The 25,400-nt window shown below is 36.4% G+C and overlaps 1 protein-coding gene across 12 annotated transcripts in view; it reads left to right on the forward strand.

The window, feature by feature from the left end:
• CCDC18 (coiled-coil domain containing 18) overlaps positions 1–22,595 on the forward strand; it is a 116,610-nt gene extending 94,015 nt beyond the window's left edge. For 10 of the 12 annotated variants that reach the window (XM_019837450.3, XM_019837455.3, XM_019837456.3 and 7 more), the window contains 2 exons: positions 5,193–5,660; positions 22,258–22,595. In XM_019837450.3, coding sequence (XP_019693009.1) covers positions 5,193–5,660; positions 22,258–22,455 — 666 coding nt within the window. In that variant the 3' untranslated portion in view covers positions 22,456–22,595. Of the gene's footprint in view, positions 1–5,192; positions 5,661–15,687; positions 15,830–22,257 lie in introns of those variants that run through there. The other 2 variants (XM_019837458.3, XM_019837457.3) reach the window with 2 other exon arrangements.
• The last annotated feature ends 2,805 nt before the right edge of the window (positions 22,596–25,400 follow it).

Genomic DNA, 25,400 nt, shown 5'->3' on the forward strand with positions numbered 1-25,400 from the left:
TTAATCACCATCACCTATTTTACCTATCCACCCACCCACCTCCCCTCTGGTAACCATCAGTTTGTTCTCTGTAGTTAAGAGTCTTTCTGGGTTTATCTCTCTCTCTTCTGTTTTTTTTCCTTTGCTCATTTTATTTGTTTCTTTTTTTAAAAAATGTTTACTTATTTTGAGAGAGAAAGAGCTTGCACATGCATGAGTGGGGGGCGGGTGCAAAGAGAGAGGGAGAGAGAGAATCCCAAGCAGGCTCTGCACTGTCAGCAGATGGGGACTCGATCTTACAAAGCATGAGATCATGACCAGAGTCAAAATCAAGAGTCGGACACTGAACTAACTGAGCCACCCAGGCACCCCTTGTTTATTTGTTTCTTAAATTCCACATGAGTGTAATCATATGGTATTTATCTTTGTCTAAATGACTTATTTCACTTAGCATTATACTCTTTAGCTCCATTTATGTCACTGCAAATGGCAAGATCTCATTCTTATTTATGGCTGAATAGTATTCCATTGTAAATATATACCACATCTTCTTTATCCATTAATCTGTCAATGGACATTTGGGCTGCTTCCTTATTTTGGCTATTTTAAATAATGCTCCAATAAACAGAGGGGTTCATATATCCCTTTGAATTAATGTTTTTGTATTTTTGGATAAATACCCAGTAGTGCAATTGCTGGATCATAATGTAGTTCTATTTTTGGCTTTTTGAGGAACCTCCATATTGTTTCCACAGTGGCTGCACTGGTTTGCATTCCTAAAAACAATGCAAGAGGGTTCCTTTTTCTCCACATCCTTGCCAACACTTGTTTACTGTGCTGTTGATTTTAGCCACTCTCATAATTGTGAGGTGATACTGCATTGTGGTTTTGATTTGCATTTCCCTGATGGTTATTTATGTTGAGCATCTTTCAATGTGTCTGTTAGCCATCTCTATGTCCTCTTTGGAGAAGTGTCTGTTAATGTCTTCAACCCATTTTCAAATTGGATTATTTGTTTTTTTGGTGTTGTATAAGTTTTTTATATATTTTGGATACTAACCCTTTGTCAGATATATCATTTGTAAGTATCTTCTCCCATTTCATAGGTTGCCCTTTAGTTTTGTTGATTGTTTCCTTAACTGTGCAGAAGCTTTTTATTTTGATGAGGTCCCAATAGTTTATTTTTGCTTTTGTTTCCCTTGCCTCAGGAGACATATCTAGAAAAATAGTGCCACAACTGATGTCATAAGATTACTGCCTGCTCTCCTCTAGAATTTTTATGGTTTCACATTTAGGTCTTTAATCCATTTTGAGTTTATATTTGTGTACGGTATTATAAAGTAGTCCAATTTCATTCTTCTGCATGTAGCTGTCCAGTTATCCCAGCACTGTGTGTTGAAGAGACTTTTTCCCATTGCATATTCTTGCCTCTTTCATCTGAAGATTAATTGACCATATAATTGTGGGTATATTTCTGCCTGCCTTCCTGCTTTCCTTCCTTCCAGAGACAGTGTGAGCAGGGGAGGAGTAGAGAGATTGGGAGAGTGAGAATCCCCAAAGCAGGCTCCATGCCCATCGTGGAGCCCGAAGCTGGGCTCAAGCCCACGAACCACGAGATCATGACCTGAGCTGAAACCAAGAATCGGATACTTAACCAACTGAGCTACCCAGGCACCTTGGATATATTTCTGGGCTCTCTGTTCTGTTCACTTGATCTATGGGTTTGGTGTGTGTGTGTGTGTGTGTGTGTGTGTGTGTGTGTGTGCCAGTACCATACTTGTTTTGAATACTACAGCTTTGTAGTATGTCTTGAAATCTGAGATTATGAGACCTCCAGTTTTATTGTTCTTTTTCCATATTTCTTTGGCTCTTCAGGGTCTTTACTGATTGTGTACAAATTTTAGGATTATTTGTTGTAGTTCAGTGAAAAATGCTATTGATATTTTCATAGTATTGCATAAAATCTGTAGATATCTTTGGATTGTGTGGACATTTTAGCAATAGTTATTCTTTTAATCCATGAGTATGGAATATATTTCCATTTCTTTGTGTCATTTTCATTTTCTTTCATCAGTATTTATAGTTTTCAGAGTCCAGGTCTTTTACCTCCTTGGATAAGTTTATTCCTAGGCATTTTATTATTTTTCGTACAATTCTAAGTGGAACTGTTCTCTTAATTTCTCTTTCTGCTACTTTATTAGCAGTGTATAGCAATGCAGTGGATTCCTGAATATTGACTTTTGTATTCTATGACCTTACTGAATTCATTTAGCAATTTTAGTAGGTTTTTCATGGTCTTTAACGTTTTCTATATATAGTATCTTGTTATGTGCAAATAGTTAAAGTTACTTCTTTCTTACTAATTTGGATGACTTTTATTCCTCATCTCATTACTATGACTATGACTTCCAATACTGTGTTGAATAAAGGTGTTGAGAGTGGACATCTTGTCTTCTTCCTGGTCTTAGGGGACACACTGTCAGTTTTTCACCATGGAGTATGATGTTAGCTTTGAGTTTTTGATGTATCGCCCTTATTATGTTTGCTATGTTCCCTCTAAACCTACTTTGTTAAGAGTTTCTATCATGAATGGATGTTGTACTTTGTAAAATGCTTTTTCCTTGTCTCTTGAAATGATCATATGGTTCTTATCCTTTCTAGAGTTGATATGTATCACATTGATTTGTGAATAACAAACCACCCTTGCATCCCTGGAATAAACCCAACTTTATCGTGGTGAATGCTTTTTTTTAATGTATTGTTAGATTCAGTTTGTATTTAATATTTTGTTGAGGATTTTTGCATCTTAAGTTCATCAGTGATATGGACCTGTATTTCTCTTTTGTTGTAGTGTCTTTGTCTGGTTTTGGTATCAGGGTAGTGCTGGCTTCATAGAATGAATTTGGAAGTTTTCCTTCCTTTTGTATTTTTCGGAATAGTCTGAAAAGAAGAGGTGTTAACTCTTCTTTAAATGTTTGGTGGAATTCACCTGTGAAGCCATCTTGTCCTGGACTTTTGGAGTTATTGGATTACTGGTAATCAGTCTGCTCAAATTTTCTATTTCTTATAGATTGAGTTTTGGGAGGTTATGTGTTTCTAGGAAGTTCTCCATTTCTTCTAGGTTGCCCAGTTTGTTGGCATATGATTTTTCATAATATTCTCTTATAATCCTTTGTATTTCTATGGTGTCAGCTGTTCTTTCTTCTCTTTCATTTTTGATGTTTATTTGAATCCTCTCTCTCCCTCTCAATTTTTTTTTATTGGTCTGTTGAAAGGTTTATCAATTTTGTTGATCTTTTCAAAGAACCAGCTCCTGTTTCATTGATCACTTCCAATTTTTTTTGTTTCTATTTATTTCTGCTTTAATCTTTATTATTTTCTTCCTTTTGTTGGTTTTGGGTTTTGTTCTTTTTTTTTTCTAGCTCCTTTAGATGTAAGCAGATTGTTTATTTGAGATTTTTCTTGCTTCTTGAGGTAGGCGCTTATTGCTATAACTCCATTTTGAGAACTGCTTTTGCTGTATCCCAAAGATTTTGGACCACTGTGTTTTCGTTTTCATTTTTCCCCATTTTTTTTAGAATTTCTTCTGGATTTCTTGGTTCCCCCATTCATTGTTTAATAGCATGTTATTTAACCTCCATGTATTTGTGTTCTTTCCAGATTTTCTTATGGTTTGATTTCTAGTTTCATAGCATTGTGTTCAGAAAAGATGCATGGTATGACTTCAATCATTTTCAATCTTTTGAGACTTGTTTTGTGGCCTAATGTGATCTATTCTGGAGAATGCTCCCTGTGCACCTAAAAGAATGCATCCTGGAGCACCTGGGTGGCTCAGTCAGTTAAGTGTCTATGTCGGCTCAGGTCATAATCACATGGTTCATGGGTTCGAGCCCCACATCAAGCTCTGTAATGACAGCTCAGAGCCTGGAGCCTGCTTTAGATTCTGTGTCTCCTCTCTCTCTGCCCCTCCCCACTCATGCTCTGTCTCTCTCTCTCTCAAAAATAAATAAACATTAAAAAATTTTTAAAAGATGTGTATCCTATTTTAGAATGGGATGTTCTGAATATATCTTAGATCCACCTGGTCCAGTGTATCATTCAAAACTAGCTTCCTTGTTGATTTTCTGTTTGAATGATCTATCCATTGATGTAAGTGGGTATTAAAGTCCTCTACTGGGGTGCCTGGGTGGCTCAGTTGGTTGAGTGTCTGACTTCAGCTCAGGTCATGATCTCACCATTTGTGGGTTCGAGCCCCATTTTGGGCTCTGTGCTGCCAGCTCAGAGCCTGAAGCCTGCTTCGGATTCTGTCTCCCTCTCTCCCCGCCCCCTCCCCCACTCGCACTGTTTCTCTCTCTCAAAAATAAATAAAACATTAAAAAAAAATTAAGTCTTCTATTACTACATTACTATCAGTTACTACCTTTATGCTTGTTAGTAACTACTTTATGGATTTGGGTGCTATCACATTGGGTACATAAATACTTACAATTGTTATATCTTCTTGTTGGATTGTTCCCTTTATGATCATGTAGTGTCCTTTTTTTGTCTCTTGTTATGGTCATTGTTTTACAGTCTGTTTTATCCCATAGAAGTATTGCTCCCCTGGCTTTCTTTTCATTTACATTTGCATTATAAATGCTTTTCCCTCCCTTCACTTTCAACCTTTATGTGTTGTTTGGTCTGAAATGAGTATCTCTTAGGCAGCTTATACAGATAGGTCTTGCTTTTTTATCCATTCTGTGTCAGTCTTCACTCTGGCTTTTGATTGGAGCATTTATTCCATTTACATTCAAACTAATTATTGATAAGTATGTACTTAGCACCATTTTGTTATTGTAGTTCTTTTCTGTCCCTGTCTTCTCACAGTTTGCTGCTTTCTTTAGTGATACAATTGGATTCCTTTTTCTTTATATTTTCCCTGTTACTGTGTGTCTGTTCCCTATACTGTTACTGTAACATTTGTATAAGGAAAATCTAGTTTTCATGGAGTTTCTTAGTGTAGTTTTAACATATTTCAAGTGAACATAGGTAATTTTCCCAAAATGAAGGGTTTAAACAGAGTTTGGAAAACTCTCATGGTTTGTCATGAAAGGAATTTGTGTTCTGGGCAGAAGGTTGACTTAAAAAATCATAGATTCTTAGAGATCATTTAAGTAATTTATTCATTTAACAAAAATATATTGAACACCTACTGTGTACGTATTTTTCTACAGGAATCAGAATTAACCAGATTACAAGCCAAAATTTCTGGACGTGAAAGGGCAGAAGACATCAAGTTTCTACCAGCCCTGCTTACATCTGCAACAGAAATTATGCCTGCCATTCAAGATCCAAAATTTGCTAAACATTCTCATGCAGCTTTTTTCAAGTGTAGAAAACTACGTCGCTCAATTAGTGCCAGTGACCTTAGTGTCAAAACTGGTAGTAATGAAGATCTTTCTGAAGAATTACTACAAGACTTAAAAAAAATGCAATTAGAACAGTCGTCAACATTAGAAGAAAGCCAGAAGGATCTGACTTATACCCAGCCAGACTCATTTAAACCTCTCACATATGACATAGAAGATGATAGTTCTGAAAGTAATGACTTCAGTACTCTTAGTGGAATGCTAAGATATATAAACAAAGAAGTGAGACTATTAAAAAAGTCTTCTATGCAAACAGGTGCTGGTATACCTCAGGTATGTATGTCTTTCATTAGAAGTTATAATAATTTGTCTCCAATGAATATCATTATATTGTTTGTAAAAAAAAAAAAGCCATGTATTTAAATGAAGCATGCCATTAAGTGATACGTAAATACTGAAAGTTCAAAAAATTCCATTGTAAGCAGGGTTGAAAATTTAGCATTGAAAATTAATTTTGATTAAAATAGAGTATACATACAATTAAATATAATCTTTACATTTCATTAAAGTACTAAGTCTATTTCATATTAGGAAAGTATTTTGAACTCTAGAATAAACTTGACCCTTGAACAGTGCAGGGGTTAGGGGCACTGACACCCCAGTGCAGCTAAAAATTCATATATAACTTTTGACTCCCCCCAAACTTACCTGGTAATAGCTGGTTTACTGGAAGCCTTACTCATAACCTAAACAGTTTAACACATATTTTGTATGTTATATGTATACAATAAAGTAAGCTAGAGAAAATGTTAAGAAAATCATAAGGGAAAATACATTTATAGTACTGTATTGTATTTACTGATAATGTAAGTTATATCATGTTTTACAGGATGAATTATCTGTCAGTACCCACATCAATATTGTCTTATACAAAACACTGTTGGTGTTATATATGTATAACTAACACTAAATATAAAAAATGAAAAGATAATATGAAAAAAATTCATATTTATTTATAGGTTAATAATTCATACATTGATAAGGAAGCAGCAGCAATATGAATGCTTTATGGTAGCCTAGCCTCTACACTAATGAATCATTATAAAATTTCATTCTAGCCATATTCATAATACACTGTTGGAAACAGTGTTCTATTTTTTTTAAAAACTACTTACCTTGTTGAAAAAAAAATTTAAAAATAAAAACTACTTACCTGTGATGATGGGTTGCTCTGCACCTTCTTCATTTACTAGAGAGAGGGACACACCCTATGGTAATGTTATTTGAAAGCAAAGTTATAAAACAGAAAACACATTATTAAGTTTATATTAAATACTACTTACCTTATACCTATGTAAGGATAGTCTGCCTACTTCCATATACATCTTGCACATGTTCTACATGGTCAGTACTTAGATGATGCTGATGATGACACAGAAACATCTCTTACACTTCTTGTCATACATTATTATTTAACATGAAAATACACATATCCAACAGTTCGATTTATTAACTATACAGCCATTATTATTATTGCTGTCTGAAGGATGGCAGAGGCAGAGGGGTGGAGGAGGTGGAAGGGAAGGCAGGAGAGGCAGGCACATTTCGTGTAACTTCATGAAAATACATCAGCATTTCTGGGTGATTTTTTTTTTTTTTTTTTTTTTTTTTGCTTTTGCATTTCTTTCAAAATATTCTGGACAATACCAATTGTTCTTCAACCATTTGCTTTAATTTCAGTGTCCATACCCTAGAAGGTCCATGTCATAAAACTAAATGTCTTTGGAGGCATTTTTGTCTGTATTAAAAACCCATTCAGGCAGATACCCTTTCTCCTCAGTGATTTTCGTAATGGTGTCTGGGAACTGTCTGCTGTTTCTTGGTCAGCAGAAGCTGCTTCTCTGTTAGCTCAACATTTTTTTTTTTAAACAATGTACTCTTTAATAGTTGATGTTACAGGTTTACCATAGAGTTTAAATTATGATTTTCTTGAATTGCAAATTAAAAAAAAAAATTTAATATAATTTATCAAGTTGGTTTCCATATAACACCCAGTGCTCATCCCAACAAGTGCCCTCCTCAATGCCCATCACCCACTTTCCCCTCTCCCCCACCCCCTCATCAACCCTCAGTTTGTTCTCAGTATCCAAGAATCTCTTAGGGTTTGCCTGCCTCCCTCCCTTTCTGTAACTTTTTCTTCCCCCCCTTCCCCTCTGCCATGGTCTTCTGTTGTTTCCCAAGATCCACATATGGGTGAAAACATATGGTATCTTTCTCTGCCTGACTTATTTCACTTAGCATAATACCCTCCAGTTCCATCCACATTGCTGCAAATGACCAGATTTCATTCTTTCTCATTTCCAAGTAGTAGTCCATTGTATATATAAAACACATCTTCTTTATCCATTTGTCAGTTGATGGACATTTGGGCTCTTTCCATAATTTGGCTATTGTTGAAAGCACTGCTATAAACATTGGGGTACAAGTGCCTCTATGCATCCTGTGCACTCCTGTATCCCTTGGGCAAATTCCTAGCAGTCCTATTACTGGGTCATAGGGTAGTTCTATTTTTAATTTTTTGGGGAACCTCCACACTGTTTTCCAGAGCTGCTGCACCAGTTGGCATTCCCACCAACAGTGCAAGAGGGTTCCCTTTTCTCCACATCCTCTCCAGCATCTATAGTCTCCTGAGTTATTCATTTTAGCCACTCTGACCGGCATGAGGCGGTATCTCGTGTGGTTTTGATTTGTATTTCCCTGATGAGGAGTGACATTGAGCATCTTTTCATGTGTCTTTGGGCCATCTAGATGTCTTCTTTAGAAAAGTGTCTATTCGTGTCTTCTGCCCATTTCTTCACTGGATTATTTGGGTTTTTTTGGGTGTGGAGTTTGGTCAGTTCTTTATAGGTTTTGGATACTAGGCCTTTATCCAATATGTCATTTGCAAATATCTTTTCCCATTCCATCAGTTGCCTTTTAGTTTTGTTCATTGTTTCCTTTGCAGCGCAGATGCTTTTTATCTTGGTGAGTTTTCAATAGTTCATTTTTGCTTTTAGTTCTCTTGCCTTTGGAGATGTGTCAAGTAAGAAATTGCTGTGGCTGTACCTCAACATTTTTTCAGCAAAACCTATTTCTAAAACTAACAAACCATCCTTTGCTGACATTAAATTCTCCAGCTTTAGGTCCTTATCTTTCCTTTGTCCTATGTTGTCATATAATGACTTTGCTTTTTCTCAAATCATAGTAGAGTCTATAGGCATGTCTTTCTTAGAGCAATCTTACACTCACATAAAAGTTGCATTTTCAAAAACACAAGATAAAAAGTACAAGGTTTTCATACCTGCTAGCATAACTGCAGCTATGGCTTCACAAATTTCCTTTTCTTTTTTCACAGTGGTCCTTACACTGGATTCATTTATCTTGAAATGGCAGGCAGCCACAGCTGCAGACTTCAGTCTAAGTACATACCAAGCAGTTCAATTTTATCTTGTAATGTCATGACTTTTCTCTGCTTCTTGGGAGCTCTTCCAACATCACTAGCTGCACCTCATATGGGTTCCGTGATGTTATTCAAAGTGTATGGTATTGCAGTAAACACCATGAAAAATATGTGAGAACTGCAAGAGGTCACTTTTTTATTGTGATACACAATTTAGTGGAGAGATGAACTGCTCACATGGAGATGATAAACGTCACACAGTGTTTTAAGCAATACAACACTTGAACTCACCACAATAGCCACAGGTGGTGGCTACGAAATTATTACAGTACTACATTTAATTTTATACAGTTATTTAATACCACATCTTTACATTTGTTTACATTTCAACTGCAAATGGCACCATATACAATCTGTGTGTGCATATGTTTTGATAAACCTTAACTTTTTATAATAGATTTGTGTGTATGTTATGGTAGTAAATGAAAAACAGACTAGTGTCTTCATGTGTTTTATGCATTTATGACATACCTTTCTCTTAATTTTTTGATATTTCTAGGCTGTGAGGCTCTTCCATAAGTTTTTTTTCAAATTGTTGCATGTCTCCAAAAAATTTTTCAATATATTTATTGTTGGGGCGCCTGGGTGGCGCAGTCGGTTAAAGCGTCCGACTTCAGCCAGGTCACGATCTCACAGTCCGTGAGTTCGAGCCCCGCATCAGGCTCTGGGCTGATGGCTCGGAGCCTGGAGCCTGTTTCCGATTCTGTGTCTCCCTCTCTCTCTGCCCCTCCCCCATTCATGCTGTGTCTCTCTCTGTCCCAAAAATAAATAAACGTTGAAAAAAAAAATTAAAAAAATATATATTTATTGAAAAAAATTAGCCATATAAGTGGACCTATGCATTTCAAACCTGTGTTATTCAAAGGTCAGCCCATGTTATTCAAGGGTCAGCAATACTAGAAAATGTTTTTGGAGTTCCAAAATTAGTTGTGTTTCTAGTCTTCTGGAAACATTCCAGTAAAAATTATTAAGGGGACCTTTGTTTTAGTCATAGACTTGCACAGTGGCAGAGTATCTCATTTACATAATTTATCTACTTCCATTATTCTGTGTATATCATACTGAATAGGTAATTATATCCCTACTACACAGACCCTGCAGACACTCAACATTTTTATAAGCATTTGATCTATAACTTGCATATAGAAATAAAGAATCTCTTCCAGAGAAATCCAGCTTTTTTCAAATGCCCATTGGCTTCACTTTCAAAATAGAATTGGTGGCCTAAAAAATTTTTAAAGCATTTTTAGAATGGATCTAAGACAAAAACTATTAGAGCTTCTTTTCATTTCTCTACTTTGAAAGGAGCTTAATTTACTACTTATAAGCAGAAAGCGATATAAATAATATTCTTATTGGTAAAATAAAATTTTCACATGAAACCTCAAGTATATAGCAAGTCAGATGGTATAGTAAACAAGGCAATTGTGTATAATGCCTGATGAAATTAGTTTTCGTCTAGCCTTTTAAAACTACATTTGTGTTTACTTTATATCCATTATTCAGTCATTTGATTATTTATTGAGCATCTACTATATACCAGGCACTGGAATTATAGAAATAAGCAAAACTGTCCAAGACCCTGTCCAAACAGAGTTTACATTTTTGTGGGGAAACTTTCAGTAAACAAGTAAATAGATATATGCTCTAATGCTAGGTGGAAATAAGAGCATACAATGTGATGGGAGTACTGTTTTAGATAAGGTGGTCAGGGAAGGCCTCTCAAGAAGGTGACATTTGGGGGCGCCTGGGTGGCTCAGTTGATTAAGCATCCACCTCTTAATTTCGGCTCAGGTCATGATCTCACAGTTCGTGAATTTGAGCCCCACTACGGGTTCTGTGCTGATGGCTTGGAGCCTACTTGGAATTCTCGCTCTCTCCTCTGTCCCTTCCCCGCTTGCGTGCTCACTCGCTCTCTCAAAATAAATAAGCTTTTTTTTTTTTTTTAAAGTGACATTTAATCAGAGTCCTATAATAAGTAGGAAGTAAGAAATCCCAGTATCTGGAGGAAGGGCAGTGGAGGAAAGGGAACAACAGGTACTAAAGTCCTGAGGTGGTAGCGTGTCTGGCATGTACAAAAACCAGCTAGGAGGGATATTGCTGGTTTGGTGTAAACAAAAGGGAAAGTAGTAGGAGATAGATGAGGTTAGTTAGGGGTTGGGTTGTAAGGTGGGGGGTGAGGGTGCTCTAATAGTCTTGTAGCTCCTGCAAGAACTTTGGATTTTATTTGAAGTGTGGATGGAAAACCATTGGAGGGTTCTGCATAGGGAAATGGCAGTTATCTGATTTATGTTTTTAAAGGGTCACTCTGGCTGTTTTATGAAGAATGGATGATAAAGGAACAAGAGCAGAGACTATCTAGGCGGATAGTCTTGTATCTGTAGGTGGATCTTGTATAGGTGGATCTTGTAATAATCCAGGCAAGAGACAATTTGGGGTAGGCAGGAGGATAGATGTGGAAGTGTTGCGAATGGTTCCATATCTGGATATATTCTGAAGGTAGAGCCAACAGGATTTAATGTAGGTTTTGAGTGAAATAAGAGTCCAGAAGACTGCAAAGATTTTGGCCAGAGTAAGTGAGCTTTCACTGAGTTGGCGAATACTAGTTGATGAGCAGATTTGGAAGCCTCTTAGATCAAAAGTTTGACTTTAGATATATTAAATTTGAGATTTCTATTAGATGTCGAACTGAAGGTGACAAATGAATGACCGGGCTAATGAGACTAAAGTTAAATTTTTAGCTCAGCATGTAGATGGTTGTTAAAGCCATAATGCTTGTTAAGTCAAGGGAATGAGTGGGAGTAGAAAAAAGCAGCCCCAAAATTAAGCCTAATTTAGTAAAGCTAAGTTACTTTTAGCATTCAAGAAGTTGAGTATCCAATAAAGCTGAGATTTAAACAGTGAGACAGGAGAAAAAATAAGGAAAACATAATATCACATGTTTCAGAGAAGAGAGTGATATCAAACGTTGCCAAATAAAGTGAGGAATAATAGTTGATATATTTGGTAAAATGCAGGCTGTTGATGACATTTATGAGAACAGCTTCATGGTAATAGTGGGGATAAAACCTGATTAGAGTGTGATCAGCAGAGAATAGGAGAAGAAATGCAAACACCAAAAACAGGCAACTCTTTTGATGTAAAGAAATGAGGGAAATAGTCAAGAAAGAGTTTTTTGTTTTGTTTGTTTGCTTTTAGAATACGAGATAAACAGCATTTGACTGGTGGGAATGATCTGGTAGACAGGGAAGCTGATAATTCAAGACACAGAGTGGAAGGAGTAAAATTCTTAAGGTAGGCTGAAGGAGATAAACTCCAGCAGAGAAGAATTGGCCTTGGATAAGAGTTCATCCACTGTAGTGGGAAAGAAAGCAAAATACATGCATACAGAAACACATGGAAAGATTTGGTGAGAAGGGAGCAATTTCTTTATTGATTGATTGCCTGTATTTTCTTAGTGAAGGTTTTCTTAGTGAGGTTATGAGCTATGGCAGGGTAAGGTATTGGAGGTTTAAGAACAGGAAAGGTATATGAAATAGTTATCTTGGAGAATGGGAAAATATAAATGGACTAGGGAAGTCTAGCAGGATTACCAGGCAGATGGTTTTGTTGGTTGAAATGGCCCTGCAAGTAAGTATATCTGGCATCTTTTGTCCTTATTACATGCCAGCAAGACGATGTCCCTTTCTTCCCATCATAGTGACAACCAAAAAGAACTGTCATGAGTTTTCATAATGTTCCCTAGTGGGAAACACTGCGTCCTTTTTTGAGAACTCTGCTCCACTCCAGTGGCCCTTCGAGTCCTAGATGTGCAACAGTCTATTTCTGGTCAAATAGACCTTGATTTATTTAGAATAAACTTGATTAGTACAGTGACAAATTGTAATCATAGTAATACACAAGCATTAGTACTATATGCAGGCACTATTTGCTTTACATAAATTGGCTCATTTAATCTTTATTGATTGCTACTATTATTACCCAAATAGTACCAAATACTTCTTCTATTGTAGGGGGTACTATTTTTTTAATTTTTTAAAAAAATTTATCTATTTTTGAGAGAGAGAGTGGGGGAACGGGCAGAGAGGGAGAGAGAGAATCCCAAGCAGGCTCCACACTGTCAGTGTGGAGCCCAATGCTGGACATGGGGCTCAAACTCCAGAACCGTGAGATCATCAGCTGAGCCAAAATCAAGAATCTCTTAATCAATTGAGCCACCCAATTGGTGGCTAGGTGCTAGGGGGTACTGTTATTATCCCCATTATATAGATGAGGCTTTGTTCTTAACCACTGTTGATATACTAATTTCATAGTTGTGTTTCTATTGTCTTCAGTACTGTTTAATTACATAGTTTGGTCTTGCAACCGCTTAGTAAATTAGAGATTAAGAGGTTAGGACTTAAAAGTTACTACACAACTGATTGATAGAATATCTTAGTCTATAGGTCATTGGAATAAATAGATGCATTTGAATAATTCATTTTCCCTATTCTGTTTTAATGGAAGCTCAGAGCCAAATTAAAACATGCAAAATACTAATAAAATAAAATATGCATAATACTATAGCCAGTTTTTTAAGAAAATCCAGCCAAAGTTAAATTCTGTTCACATTGTAGCTTTGTTCATTGCTAGTGATGCTCTACTGAGTTTTAAATGCATTAACCATAGTCGGGAGCCTTAACATAATCTCACCTGGGCCTCATAGCTCATGAGACTCAATTGCATTACCTGTGTTGGTTTAATTTTGTCTTGAAAAGAAGGGGCTGGTTCTTTGGGTTGCTCAGAACTCTATTCTGTACTTCTGTGGGACCCATGCTGGGACAAATGCTTGACAAATGCTCATCTGTGGGTTTTACTCAGTTCTTAGATGGCCATCACTTGCCATTATACCTTAAACTTAAGGGAAAGGTACCTGAAGACATCTTCCCAATACTTTCTCTGTAGGGACTCCTTTTTTTTTTTTTTTTCTTTTAATGGCAGGTGAGAAAATTCAGAGCAAGGACTGCTACTATTGAAAGAAACTTTGACTTACTATGGTTTTATTGTCTAACTTCATGATCATTTACATGTACATTGCATTAATAAGTGTAAAATTTGTAAAACTTGACATATTTTAAATTGGGTTGTAGAACCTTGATCTACAGGCCATTTCTTGTCCTTAGCTCACCTCACCCACACTAAAGTATAACACTGCATTTGTCTCTGGTATAAAAGCAGAAATTTTAACCTTTTTTAAGCCAACGAAACTGTTATTTAAACAGAATGTTATAAAGAAACCCAAATATGTCAATCAGATACAAAGCTAATTTATCTGATTAAAAGTGGATTGTGGCTGACCTTTGCCCAGTTACTTACTTGCTCACCCTCTTACATGTCTGCTTATGCAAAGAGTTCAGAGCAGGCCTGGATTAATCTTTAAAGAACATAAGCCTGAGATTAGGGCACCAAGGGAAAGGGAGTACCACAGTGTTTTTCCCTAGCTATCATGCCCTTAACTCTTTCACTGCCACACTTGAGTGTAGTAGCTTGTTTTGTAATTGTCTTTATCTGCCATGTTGCAGTTTAATGTGTGTGCACTGTTAAACTATCTTTTTCTTTGGTATAGTGAGTGCCTTAGGTTTAAATTTGGTTTGAAGGTGTCATCAAGAAATTACATTTGTTTCTGACTTATGGTGTGAGTTTCACTTTGTAGAGAGTAACACCAGCTGGCATTTAAGTCATGCTCTGATTTGTGTGAAGAATCCTTAAGCTCTTTATTTTAAGCAATGGAAAGGTGAGAGGGGGCATCATTGTTGGGTTGTGTTGAGGGCATCAGTTGGCCTTAATCCAGCTGTGCTCCAGAGAGTGCAGTTTTAAAGTCCATTGATACAGCAGAAAAAAACTAGAAATGACTATGTGAGAAGTACTTAATAAGTGTTAGTTATCTCTTTTACTTATGTTATAGCCCAAATACTGATTTTCCTAACAGTTAACTATGTTGGCAGTTCATTCACCATAAAGCCTCTAACACAGCAGTTTTCTGGTGACAAAACCTTCATAAGTCACACAAAAAATCACACATACACAAAATTTTGAACATATTATCAAGGAGTTCACAGATACCAAGTTAAAAACTCCTGTTTTAGATCTGAACAGTGGAATACTGCGCTGTGAATACTGATTAATTAGGTAATTCACAGCTTATTACGAAGTTGTAAGAAGTATTGTTTATAATCATCTTATTTCCAAAAAGGAAAAGTCATTTGCAAATATGGTCCATATGCCATGCAATAAGATGAAAAACAAAAATTGAGAAAGTCAGCTATAGGGAAAACAGGGATGGATAGCAAGATTACAGGCAATACCAGAGACATAATAACATTTTCAAATCCCTGGCCTAAGTAAAGACCAAGGAGTATTTGACTTGTATTTTGAGAATCTTCGGGGCCTTTTCCCAGTATTTTTCTACTTCTGTATGTTGTGCTCTTTTTTGATGCAAATATTTCTCTTGTCATTTTCTTTTTGCTTTTTTTCTCTTCCCTCTTTTTCACTGACTTTTTTCATGTAGCCCTTCCTCTATCTTCCTTACTGTGCCCTCAAACCATGTGACACCAGTGTCTAAATATTTTATTTTTATTGTGTCCTCTGTTTTTGTTTAAATCAATTTAAACTTTGCACTCCCTCCCAATGCCCCCCAACCAGAATTACTTGCTTTTTACATTTCATGTGGTCCATTTTTTACTTTTTCTGATTCATGTTTAATTGAGTAAGCATTTCCCACTCTTGCTTTAAATTATGTTCCTGATTATTATAGTGGACATTAATACTAAATTAATATAAGAATATTTCAAAAACTAATCTTTTTTTTTTTTAATATTCCAGGGAGAAAAGTTGTAATTAAAAGAAGATGTTGATATGATGAAAAATGAGATTTTTGGTACTGTATTTATTACATGTAGCTCATACTTCATAGAAGCTGTTATTTTATTGCTTTTGAATAAATTTATATTTCAGTATATTTAAAGAAAGTTCTTCGAAAGCTTTTTCTTTTTGCGGAAGTTAATTCATTACTCATTTTTGGTTTAAACTTGCTACTTTCTTTGTCTTTGTTTTTTATGTAAAAATCACTGCTAAAATGCTTAATAAGTACATTAAATCATTTATATTTTCAATTTAGATTACCATATTATTTGCTTATTGTTCTAGTAATACTTTATTTTTGTTTTATTTATTTATTTATTTATTTAATAGGCTCCACATCCAGTGTGGAGCCCAGTGTGGGGCTTGAACTAATGACCCTGAGATCAAGACCTGAGATCACTGACCCTGAGATCAAGAGTTGGACACTTAATCAACTTTATTTTTCAAATAAGTAACATGAATTAAAAAGTCTTTCTGCCACAGGTTCATAATTGTACTAATAAGGCTGGCTTTTGTTGAGTGTTTGCCATTTATTAGTCACTATTCTAGGCACTTTCTATTTGTCAACTCATTAAATTCACATAATCTTATTTTATGAGGTATATACTATTATTATTCCTGTTTTACAAGTGGAATTATTTAACATAATGACACAAGAATGTGTTCCAAATAAACTGATTTTCTAAGTCTCGTGAGATGGAGTTGGGGTTAGTGACCCTATTTATACATGGCCAGCTTTATGGTAGAATAAAAATGGAGCAAAATTAAGATGACATATTTAAACCCTCAAATTTAAAAACCTCTCAAGATTAGACCAAATATTTTTATCCTTAGAATGTTAGAATGTGTCCTTAGAAAAGAATATGGAGTTCATTTTTTCTAACAGGTAAACATTAAAGCCATTAACGTTGACAGTACCACTTGAATAACACTAATTGAAAATTTGTAATTACTTGTCAGGAATCGAATAAAGTTTATCTTTTTACTTCTACCTACTAGTGATTTGACTCTAAGAGTTAAATTACTAATTCAGTCTTTTTAGCCAGCACCCTTATTTCCCTTTCCCCCAAGTTTCTACCATGTGCCTTATGAACTCTTGTTCATGGACTAGTGAGCATTACTGTGTAGTCATGTTGTACATCTGACACCTTCATTAATTTAGTTTCCAGTCTGAGCTGGACTCTTGTTTTTGACAAACTTTAACCTTTTCCTCCTACCTTCCTTCCTCTTCCTCTTGACAGGTATATTAATATTTATATTTTCAACTACCCCCTTTACTACATCTCCTATACTCTAAAGAAATAAGTTAGCCACTTATTTCATAGGAGATCATCAGGTCCAATCTCCCTCAATTTCCTTTATGTATCCCTGGATACTGTTGATTCATTCATCCCTGGCTACTTAGTTTAAGCAGGGTCAGGGTCCTTCCTTAAGAATTTTGAAGCTGAGGAACGCCTAGGTGGCTCATTCGGTTAAGCCTCTGAATCTTGATTTCGTCTCAGGTCATGATCTCACACTTTGTGAGATCGAGCCCCACAGTGGGCTCTGCTCTGACAGTGCAGAGCCTGCTTGGGAGTCTCTGTCTCCCTTTCTCTCTCTGCCCCTCCCCTGTTCATTGTCTGTCTGCCTATCTGTCTGTCTGTCTCTCTCTCTCCCTCTCTCTCAAAATAAATAAAATTGAAAAAAAAAAAAAAAGAATTTTGAAGCCGAAACTGCAAACAAATTCCACTGCATGCCTGAATGATAAAATACAAGACTCCCGAGCTCTTTATAGCCATCTTTCCTACCACGTGGGCCAAAGCAGCAATGCAACTAGTCTGGAGAAAAGAGGAGGAAAAATGAAACAAACCTACCAAAAGGAACAAGAAAAAGAATAACTGAAGATCTTGGTTTCACATGATTTTGAGACTCAGCCACATTATTGAGACATCACAATATTCTTATAGTAAGTCCTTTTATAAAGCTAGTTCAAATTGGATTCCTGTCGCTTGCAAGCAAAAAAGTGCTAACCAATGTACTTTATCTTTTTTTTTTTTTTTGCCACCAAATTTCTTAGAAAAAATAGTTTGTATTCACTGTTTTACTCTTTACTTCCAACCCAATCCTTAAACTAATACAATCTGGCTTTTACTACTCTGTTGCCATACCCAGTGTCCTATTTTCATTCTTTATTTTGATATTTTGTATTGTTATCTCTTTGACTCCAGAACACTGCCAGTCTTTCCTGATTCTCCTTTTAGAAACAAATAGCTGATCTTTGCATAATACATACTATTATGCATATGCCAGGCAATGTTGTAGACACTTTACAAGTATTATTATATTTGTAAAGAGGAACAAGGATAGCAACAACCTATGAGGAAATATCTTTCAAGGAGGTCATGCAACACAATACCGTAGTACCACATGAGATAGATGTAAGATGGTTTATTGAGGAAAAGTTTACAGAGAGGGCAGTAGTAGAGGGCACACAATCCCTCAAACTCTCCGGTCCTACACAGCTTAGGCATAGTCTGCATATACTGTGTTCAAAGTTCCAGTGGAAAGGAACCCTGCCTCCATAAGAGTCTACATATTTATTATTGGGCTGAGATAGGGAATATTTATGTAGCTGTGCACTAATGGAAACTTATTTGTAGATGGAGTAGCCTTGTTAGAGAGGGGGAACCTTTCTGTTCCTCTCTTAAGCTAGCTCAGATTTGTTGATCCAGCTGCCTTTTCTGCTACTAAAAGTTTGAGAGGACAGGAGATTGGAGGCAGAACGAGCCTCTAGAGCTATTGTGATCGTTTCTCATTAGGAAGGTGCCAGTATTTATCACTGTATTTTATAGAAAACAGGCACGGATGGGTTAAATAATTTTTCTCATGGTCATGTAGCTTTATAAGTATAACAGCTGGGATTTGAACTGACTCAAGAGTCCATGCCCTTAACTGCTAAAGCACATTGCCTCTTTATATTGCCTTTTACTTCTTTGAACATCCATTCTTAGTATTCTTGTCTGCCTACCTATAACATATTGGGATTCCCTAGGTTACTTTCTACCTTAGATCTCTCTTCTACAGGTATTTGTTCTTCTTAGATTAGTTCATCCAGTACTATTACTTCAATAATAATCTTTATGGTAATAACTTCCAGATCTGTATTTCCATCTTTTCCTTGCAACAGATCTGTATTTTCAATTGCCTACTCAGACAGTTCCCTGGATATCCTATAGATTTTTTTTTTTTTTCTAACAAAACTTTAGGGCCGCCTGGGTAGCTCAGTCAGTTGAGCATCCAACTTCAGCTCAGGTCATGATCACACACAGCTTGTGGGTTTGAGCCCTGTGTCAGGCTCTGCTGAAGCTCAGAGCCTGTAGCCTGCTTTGGATTCTTTGTCTCCCTTTCTGTCCCTCCTCTGCTCATGCTCTGTCTCTCACTCTCAAAAAATAAAGAAAGAAATAAAACATCAAAAAAAATTTTTTAGAAAATCTTAAATTTATCCAAAACCAAACTCATGATAGTTTCTCAAAATTTACCTGTCCTGCTTTCCTGTTTTCCTTTTTTTGTTAGGTGTTTGCTTATTTTCCATCATCATTCACCTAGTTCTTGCCATCAAAGATGACCTGGTGGCTATCAGGTCATTCTTTTCCCTTTCTACAAAATATAGACTATTACTAGACTATTCTATTTCAGCCATCCATACCTGTAGGATCTTGTTATCATGTGTTCCACCTCCCACTCTCTAACAACAATCTCTTTCAGCTCTCTCATTCTCTAATCCCTGTTGATATTTTTCCACATTAAGAACATATTTCCATTTAACATTTTTTTCTATAATATGGAATCCTCTCATAGAGGTAATTTACTAATGTGGTTGAGAATGTGGACTTTGAGTAGGAATCTTATACATCCAGCCATGTTAGAATAATTGGTATTGGTCTTGCCCTCATGTCCTCCACAATTGTAACAGTTTATTGGAAATGAAAATCAGCTTGAAACCATATTAATAGAAAATGTCAACTCTAACAGAGAAACATGGTTGAATAAGTATGAACAGAACAACCAAGACAATGTGAGTCATTATTATGAAGAAAAGAAAGACGGGCATCTGAGTGGCTCAGTCATTTGAGCATCTAACTCTTGATTTCAGCTCAGATCATGATCCTAAGGTTGTGGGATTGAGCCCTGCATCCTTCTCCACACTGAGTGTGGAGCCTGCTTGGGATTCTCTGTCTCTCCCTCTCGGCCCCTCTCCCCTGCTCATGTTCTCTCTACAATAAATATACATTTTAAAAAAGAAGTAAAGAACAAACAGGACAGGAAAAAATTTTAGAAAAGTATGACAAAATATATCAAATTTGGTGTGGAAAAATAAATGGACAACCTACGGGCCCTCTAAGTTCAGCAAACCCTAAGCAGAATAAATACAAAGAACATCATACTTAGGTATACATTAGTGAAAACTCCTGAACACTAAAGAAACAAAGAAAATCTTAAACACAGAAAAAAGTCTAAGCAGCAAAGATCCAAAAGAAGACTGATTTCTGACCAGAAACAGTGAGACACACTTTAAATATAAAGACGATACTGATTGAAAGTAAAAAGGATTTAAAAAAAAAAAGCACCAGGCAAACAGCAGGCAATTTCTGACAGACTTCAAAAAAAGAAGTATTGGTGAAGATAAAGAATGATGTTTCATAATGGTAAAAGGACCCTTTCAGTAGGAAGACATACTCCTAAATGCACACCAAATAATCTTCAGAACACATGTAGTAAAAACTAACAACACTAAAGGGAGAAACAGAAAAATCAACAATCACAGTGGGAGTTTAACCTCCATTTTCCAATAACTTAATAAGAGACAAAAAAAAAATGATACATACTTGAACAAAACCATCAACTAACTTAACTGAATTTAAAGAATACCACTCCTAGCGGCTGCAAATTACACATTCCTTTCAAGTGTACATGAAATGTTGACAGATCATATGCTGGGCCACAACTTAGGTCTCAATAAATTTCAGAAGACTGAAATTTACAGAGTATGCTCTCTGACCACAGTGTTCTTAAATTTCCATAACAACATATCTAGAAAATCTAGAAAATTATGTGGAAATTAATCTTGCCCATAATTCTTGGGTCAAAGAATGTATAAAAAGAGAATTTAGGTATTCTCTTTGGTAATAAAGACACACAAGTTAAAATTTGTGAGATGCAGCTAAAGCAGCTTAATTAGAGGGAAATTTATAGCTTTAAACACTTTGTAATTAATTTATAAATAATCTGTAAAGAAAAAGGGTTTAAAATCAGTGGTCTAAATTACCACCTCAAGAAGCTAGAGGACAAAAAAGAGCAAATTAAACCTAAAGTAAATAGAAGGGGAAAAAATGAACAAAAATCAGTAATATGGAAAAAAGCAGAGAAAATACAGCTAAAAGTTGATTCATTGAAAATAATAATAAAATTCGTTGATCTAGTAAGGCTTATCAAGACAGAATAGAAATAACCAATATTTTGAATGAATGAAAGAGGGGCTGGATATGACAATAGATCCTACAGACATTTTAAAATATGATTAAGGAATCTTAAGAACCCCTGAAACTCTGACAATGGAGGAGAGAAAAATTTGCAGATTACTTTGTGAGGCCACCATAACAATGATACCAAAATTTAACAAGAACAGTACATGAAAAGAAGATACCCTTGTGAATGTAGACTGTAGGTCAGAAAATTATAAGCCCTCAAACCAAATGTGGCTTTCCTGTCCCTGTGATTGAAAACAGTTTAATTATATATTGCCTATGGCTTCTTTTACATTATAGAGGCAGAACTAAATAGTTGTGACAAAGACTATATGATAGGCCACAAAGTCTAAAATATTTACTATTTGGCCTTTAAAGTTTGTGGACCTCTGACACAGACACAGAAATTCTCAATGAAATATTAGCAAGCAAAACCCAGAGATATAAGAAGGTTACATAATTACCGAATGACTCTTACGCCAGTAAGTCTGGACCGGCTTACTTAAAAATAATGTAATTCATAGAATAAGCAAAATAAAGGGAAAAACCACACTTATCTCAAAAGATGCAGAAATAGCTTTTAACAGCCATTCAGAGCCTGGCTCTGTCACCAATTCACTTTGTCACGAGGCAAATTACTTAATCTCTCTGTGTATTTGTTTCCTCAATTATAAAGTAGAATAATGTTACCTACCTCAAATCGTTATGAGTATTAAACAAGTCAGTACATTAGAATAATACCTGGCACAGAGTAAGTGCTCAGTAAATGCTAACTGTTGGCTGCTGTGATTATTCATTTTCTTCTTCAGCTTAGATATGATGGAGTATCACTTCAAATCACTCCATTGCCAATATCCTGAAGTTTTTGGTCTTTTAGTTACATGGAAAAACTACTGAATTTATTAACTGCCCTTTTTCTCCTTATATTTAAGTCATATATTGTTAGAGAAAAGCATACAACCATGTTGTGGTGAGGACTACTGGTTCTTCACTAAAATAAATTATTTTCCTTTTCCTGTAATTACAGAGTTTTAGCTGGGCCCATGGGCAGTCACTGTATTTCCCAGTATCTCCAATGAGTAAGTTCTCACCAGAAGAATACAAGCAAAATGATGTGTACCACTTCAGTCTTGAACACTTAAGTATTACATATGTGCTCTTCCAAGGTCTTTCCCTTTCCCTACAACCAAAATTGCCTGCATCCCAACTTCAACCATGCATGTGAAGAAAATACCATTGGGAATAGCAAAAACAAAAACAAAAACAAAAATAATAGAAGCACCATAGGTGTCTAAGTGATCTGGAGCATTCTCCTTGGCTATTACATGAGAGAAAAATAAAATTCTATCTATTTAACCCACTGAATTTTGAACATCTCTTTGTAAAATATCTTAACATACACATTTGTGATTGTACACCATTGCATAAAAATCCTTCTTGGTATTAATATTTATTTCTACCTGGGTCAAATCTTCACTACTTCTCATAAGTCCGTTAAAACACCCACACACAGATACACACAGTGAGCATATGATTTCACCTCATGCTTCAAAGAGAATGACTGCCAAGTGTCCATCAATTGGTGAATGGATAAAGTTGATGTGTACATATATACAATGGAATATTATTCAACCATTTAAAAGAATGAAATTTCGGGGCGCCTAGGTGGCTCAGTCGGTTAAGCGTCCGACTTCAGCTCAGGTCACAATCTCGCAGTCCGTGAGTTCGAGCCCCGCGTTGGGCTCTGGGCTGATGGCTCAGAGCCTGGAGCCTGCTTCCGATTCTGTGTCTCCTTCTCTCTCTGCCCCTCCCCCATTCATGCTCTGTCTCTGTCTCAAAAATAAATAAACGTTAAAAAAAAATGAAATTTTGCCATTTGCAATGACATGAATGGAACTAGAGAGTACAATGGTAAGCAAAATAAGTCAGAGAAAGACAAATACCGTGATTTCAGATATATGTGGAATTTGAGAAACAAAGCAGCAAAGGGACAAATAGAGGGAAAAAAATCAAACAGAATTATAGAGAAGTGATGGTTAGCAGAGGGGAGGTGGGTAGGATGATGGGTTAAATAGGTGATGAGGAATAAGGAGAGCATTTGTGTTGAGCACTGGATGTTGCATAGAAGTGTTGAATCACTATATTGTACACCTGAAACTAATATTGTGGGGAATAAGCTTAGGAATTCCCTAAGCTTGCACCAATGGGTTAACAAGGCATAAAGAAATAGCCACAGGATGAATGCATCCAAGATTAGGTAAACAGGGCAAAGGTCCCCAGTATAGGACAAAGGTATAGGAATAGGAAATCTTAGGATGAAAACTTACAAGATTAGGTATTCAAGGCGGAAGCGCCCCCTAACTTAGTACAATAGCAGAAAGCTGCTTTCACAGGAAGGACCAAAATAGGTAAACAGGTAAACAGCGCTATAGACCGCACCAAGTTGCCTGGAGTAGAGCTAATTAGCAAAAGAAAAGTGCGTTGTTGACCCTGAGGTAGTATGCTCTGTCTTTCTTGTCCCCTAGACAAGTTTAGGTAAACATAGGTGGTACCTCATGCCTGCTATAAACAACCATCTGCCTAGTACCAGGATTTAGTTTTGTACTGACCCAAATCCCTAACACTGTGTATCTTCAAAAACCCCCTTTCCCCCACACCCATGAGTTAATGTTCATGGTTTCATTGTTTCTGTGTGCATGTCCATCATGCTTGTAAGCCTTCTGATCCTAATAAAAACTGAGCAAGGACCCTTACTCAGAGCTTTTGTCTCCTCCCGGACATTAGCCTCTCTTGCATTTTAATCCTGTGCCCACTCTCTTGCTGGACAAGAGGGAACTCCAGACCCAGAACCTATGACATAATATAATGTGGGGAATAAATTTAAGAATTCTCTGAGCTTGCACCAAGGGTTAACAAGGTTTAGGGCAGAAAGCCGCCATAGGGCGAAAGCACCCAGGATAGAACAAAGCATAGAGTGGAAAGCCACTTACACAGGATGAAAGCATCTGAGAATAGGTAGAGGCAGAAAGCTGCCACAACAGGGCAAAAGCACCCAAGATTAATCATTAAGTAAAACAAAACAGCTTCTACAGGGTGAAAGCACCCAGAGCTAATTAGCAAGAAATATGCCTTGTTAACCCTGAGGTAGCATACTCTGTCTTAGCACCTAGAAAAGTTAAGATCAACAGACATGGTGCCTGGTGCCTGCAGTAAACCCCAACTGCTGGCACTGAGATTTTGATTTGTCCTGACCCTAACCCCTAACACCGCATTGAAACCTCTTTTCTCTCACACACGTGAGTTAATGATCACTGTCTTATTGTCTCTTTCTGCACATCCATCACATATGTAAGCCTTCTGATCCTAATAAATATGGAGAAAAGACCCTTGCTTGGGGTTCTTCTCTCCTCCCAGACATTAGCCTCTCTCATATTCAATTCTGCATCCACTCTCTTGCTGGACAAGAGAGAACTCCAGAGTCAAAGTCTACAACAATATAACACTGTATGCTAACTAACTGGAATTAAAATGAAAACTTAGAGAATGGCTGCCAACAGAAAAGAACTTCTACAATTCCCTGCCCATACATTTAAAAACTCAATCTAGTGGCAGGAAATATTCCATGTGCTGAATAGGAAAAATACACGGCCAAGAATCCTTTACCCAGCAAGGTTGTCATTCAGAATAGAAAGAGAGATAAAGGCTTTCCCAGAAAAATGAAAACTGAAGGAGTTTATGATGACTAAACCAGCTATGCAGGAGATACAAAGGAGGATTCTGAGTGGAAAGCAGCAAAGACTACAAATGACCAGAGACATCACCACAAGCACAAAACCTACAGAAAACACAATGACACTAAATCCATATCTTTCAGTAATCACTCTGAATGTAAATGGACTAAATGCCCCAATCAAAAGACAGGGTATCAGAATAGATTAAAAACCAAGATCCATCAATATGCTGCCTACAAGAGAAATTTTAGACCTAAAGACACCTGCAGATTGAAAGTGGGGATGCAGAATGATCTATAATGCTACTGGATGTCAGAAGAAAACTGGAGTAGCCATACTTATGTCAGACAAACTAGATTTTAAAACAAAGGCTGTAACAAGAGATGAAGAAGGGCATTATATCAATAAGGGGTCTATCCATCAGGAAGAGCTAACAATT

Source organism: Felis catus, chromosome C1, assembly GCF_018350175.1.
Source record: "Felis catus isolate Fca126 chromosome C1, F.catus_Fca126_mat1.0, whole genome shotgun sequence".
Taxonomy (NCBI): domain Eukaryota; kingdom Metazoa; phylum Chordata; class Mammalia; order Carnivora; family Felidae; genus Felis; species Felis catus.